General features: G+C 50.5%; 1 protein-coding gene across 1 annotated transcript; it reads left to right on the top strand.

The window, feature by feature from the left end:
- Nucleotides 1–395: 395 nt before the first annotated feature.
- Nucleotides 396–3,495, top strand: LOC122391568. The gene is made up of 2 exons (XM_043385604.1): nt 396–583; nt 1,279–3,495. Exons 1-2 carry the CDS (start codon nt 569–571, stop codon nt 3,208–3,210), a joined length of 1,947 nt encoding a protein of 648 aa, XP_043241539.1. The 5' UTR covers nt 396–568; the 3' UTR covers nt 3,211–3,495.
- Nucleotides 3,496–3,882: the final 387 nt, after the last annotated feature.

The raw sequence follows: 3,882 nt of genomic DNA, 5'->3' as shown, positions 1-3,882 counted from the left end.
GTTGATGTCGCAAAATTATGAAATCGGTCCAATTAACTTCCACGTCCTTTTTGCTGGCACTCTATTGACGAAACAGCATTGCTCGTCATGAAGGGGCATCTGAGCATGATACAGGCGAAATGGATGCAAAAAATAAAAATGTGCATGTGTTGGACGGACAATGATTAGGTACTCAGTACTCACGCAACCATTCGCAATAAAAAGGTAATCACATATTTACGCTCACCGTCCATTCCCTGTTATACAAGCGAGAAAGCTTATTGTAAAACAAGTAAATACCGTCGTCATTAGTCGCTACCGTTTCGCAAAGCAAACACCATCGGCCGGTGAAATGGAGGAAGTTTTCACTTCGGTATGTGTTGCGCGCCGGTCCAACTCTGATGGTGATTGCAGTTGCGCCCGATCGGCTCGCTGCAGACACGCCGGACCTACCACCCCAGGAAAGTCGCACGGCGTGGGAGACAGCCGGCCGGAGAAAAATGCACAGACACCGGGTTGTAGGTCCTGCAGGGCGGGGCGCGGACAGAGACAGTGGCCAGCGCCCCAGTCGTGAGCTACCGGCCCCAGGATGTGGACGTGCAAGGTGAGTAGGTCAAACGGTTCACCGGTGCCAAATGTTTGATGACTATTGTTTTGGCCTTTCAAAACATTCTTCTAATCATTCAGCGAACAACATTCTTCGATGTCCTAGTTACTGTTATAATGAACAAAGTGCTTCCACAAGGTTTATTATTTTATCGTAAATTTCAGGACGAAGATGCGGCATGCACTTAGGCTTACGGTCAAATTAATGCTTTGCTTTTACCTTGAACAGTGAGCACTTAAAGTCTGTATTTTACATAAAAATTGAAGGCGTAACGTGATCCACGATGAGCATTGTGAGAATTTGCAACCAAAAACCACACTGAAAACAATTTAACCCAAGGCTGGCGAGTAAACCGGTGTTTTACGGGTACCCCTATCCGCAACCATTTTTAACCACCCTCCCAGGAGTAGTGCTAGGTCCCATTGCGGTGTAGTCGTACTTGCTCTGAGCGGATATAACCGCTGTCAGCGAACAAGTCCGCTGAGAGCAGGGACGACTACACTGCAATGGGGCCTTACTGTACTCCTGGGAGGGTGGTTAAAAATGGTTGCAAATAGGGGTACCCGCAAAACACCGGTTTACTCGCGGGCCTTGGGTTAAATTGTTTTCAGTGCACCAAAAGGTCACACAGAAACGGCATGTTTTCCGGGTGAGCTCTCCACCGACCTCAGTGGCGCCTCGTCTCGTTTCAGCTGGCGCTTCTGACGCTGCTCGCCTCGCTGGCGCCGCTCGTGGCGCCGGCACCAGCACGGACCTCCGCTGGCGCATCGAAGCGCGCCATCCCGCTCAGCCAGTTCGGCCCATTTGACCCATACGCCGCTCAGCTGTACGGCCAGCGAGCGTACCAGTACCCGTACACCAGTGCGGTAAACAACGGAGTGTACGGCAATGGTTATTATCCCGGTGCCGGAAACTACTACGATCCGACAGAGTACAACTATGCTCCAATAAACGACCGGGCCGACACACAGCCTGTGAAATATCATGACCGGCTGAAGACGGCTTCAAACAACGGCAAGTACGATCAGAAGTACGACGACGGGCACTATGACGCGAAACTCTACAACTCGGGAAAGCACAATCCCAGAAACTACGACTCTGGACTGTACGACCATGCCAAGTACGGTACTAAGCCCGTCCATAACACAAAGAAGACGCATAAGAAGTTCCCAAAGCATCGAGGCGCTGAGAGTATTGGCGCTGGGAGCCGGAAAATCGGCAAGAAACCAGCTGCAGTGGGATTCTTTATCCGCAGCGACGGTAGCGGAGGATACAACTGGGGTCAATACGGGCAGTTCGGACGGTTGAGCACGAGGAGCGCTCCGCGACCTACTGTGGCTCCATTTGTTTACGAGGTAGCGAAACCTCATTTGGAAAAGCCGGCCATCCGTAAGAAGGATGTGGTGCACAAAACGAAGGATGTTGTAAAGGGAAGACCGGAGAAGGATTTGAGCTTTAACACAAAGGAGGTGTTCTCTAAAATTGATGTGTTTGGCCCGAATCACCGGAAGCTGTTCACCGGAGGCAAACGTGTTTTCGACAATGATCCGAATCAGGATTTCGGCATCAGTCGCATTGAACTGAACAACGACGAGCGGGCTACTGCAAGCGGGCCGTCCGGGAACGATTTTGACAGCTACGGATTCTACTCTGATCTGTCAAACTTATACTCGGAGAAACCATTTGATGGTGAGCCATCATCCGACAAAACATTCCCTCGGGTACAAGCGACTAACAGTGTGAAGTTCAACACTCGGCAGCCGGCATCCTCCGGGTCCGGGTCACTGTTCGACTCCGCGCCCGTTCGAAACTCCGGAATCTCGGGCAGTTTCGACGGGAAGCCAGCACGGGCTGCTGCTGGGGACAGCGACAGCTATGGCTACTACTCTGACCTGTCCAACCTGTACGGAGACCAGCTCTGGGAGCCGCTGGACGCCTCAGCCGCGCCCGGCGTGACGCAGCAGACGAGGGACTTTGACGCCGGTCTGTCTGAGAATCGGCTGGATTTCGGCAATCAACAGTCGCCAGTGGCGAGTCAGTTGAACAGGGACGTCCCTCAGCAGGGTGTGGAGTTTGACAGCTACGGATACTATTCGAATCTCGACAATCTCTACGGGCCAGATGCACCTCCAGAGGCTCCTCTGAAGAAGAAACTGGTGGTGAAAAAGAAGACTGCGGCTGGATTCGACCGTGGAGCTTCATCCGGGCTCAGAAATTTAAACACTGGCGCTGTGCAAAAAGGAATAACTTTTGACAACAGTCAGAACACATTCAGCTCATCAGGGACTCAACTCCAACCAGACAACACAGTAACCACTGCCGATTTTGACAGCTACGGATTTTATTCAAACCTGGACAACCTTTATCGCACCGACTCCAGACAGAGCGTCCACGTAAAGCCTGACACGAGGAGACAGTCACGGCTTGGTGTCACTTCGACGGGTGGCAGGGCTGACGACAAAGCAGCGGTGGGCCCTACGCGTCAAACACAGACCAACCGGATCAGGAATTTCACGTCAGAGAGGAAGACCGCCGGCAGAGAGCTGGACAGATCCCGCTCACAAAACGAGGTCGAGTTCGATAGCTACGGATTCTATTCCGACCCGCGCAATTTGTACGCGTAAAGCGATAATCGGTGTTGACTGTTGGCTTCATGAATTCGCATGCTATTGCGGGTAGAGCAAGCGCAGTTGTCGAACAAAATACGGTTCGACAACGGTGAGGCTGACGACAATAAAACTGATTTTCGGCGTTGAATTATCAGCTTATGTAAATGATTTGCCTTCCCTCATAACAAAGCATATGTGTCTCAGTTATCGTGCAGTGATTGTGTACGGAGTGAAGAAGGGAAAGCAGCGGTGGTGAGTGTACCTACCAATCGTATGTAATGTGTATGGCTCGATTATCTGTATTAGGAGGGTGAATTAAAATGAAATCGGACTTACTCCACAAGAGTTCGTTGGGTCGGAGCTTTCGAATTGTACCTATTACAATTCTTCGTCAGCGAGAGTCGTATCGGATGTTAAGATCGAATCGAAGGTACAGTGCGGATCGAACAAAATATGGGTCGGACAGGAGGGTCTCTGAGATCTCCACATCATGTCTTTAAATGTATTAGGAGGCTTAATTAGCTGCACCGTTTACCTTCGTGTATGTTTATAAACATTGATGGCAGGTGCATATTTATCCTGCGCATTAAAGCAATTATAAGGCATAACCAAGCGTTTAATTATTAACGCACATTTCGAACAATCGCTGGTTGAGTGACATTATAGTCTCTACTCGGGCATAAGTGT

The sequence above is a fragment of the Amphibalanus amphitrite genome, unplaced genomic scaffold, assembly GCF_019059575.1.
Source record: "Amphibalanus amphitrite isolate SeventyFive unplaced genomic scaffold, NRLGWU_Aamphi_draft 000445F_arrow, whole genome shotgun sequence".
In the NCBI taxonomy this organism is placed as follows: Eukaryota; Metazoa; Arthropoda; class Thecostraca; order Balanomorpha; family Balanidae; genus Amphibalanus; species Amphibalanus amphitrite.
The sequence above is the reverse complement of the archived record's forward strand: the minus strand, read 5'-3'. Positions and strand labels throughout refer to the sequence as shown.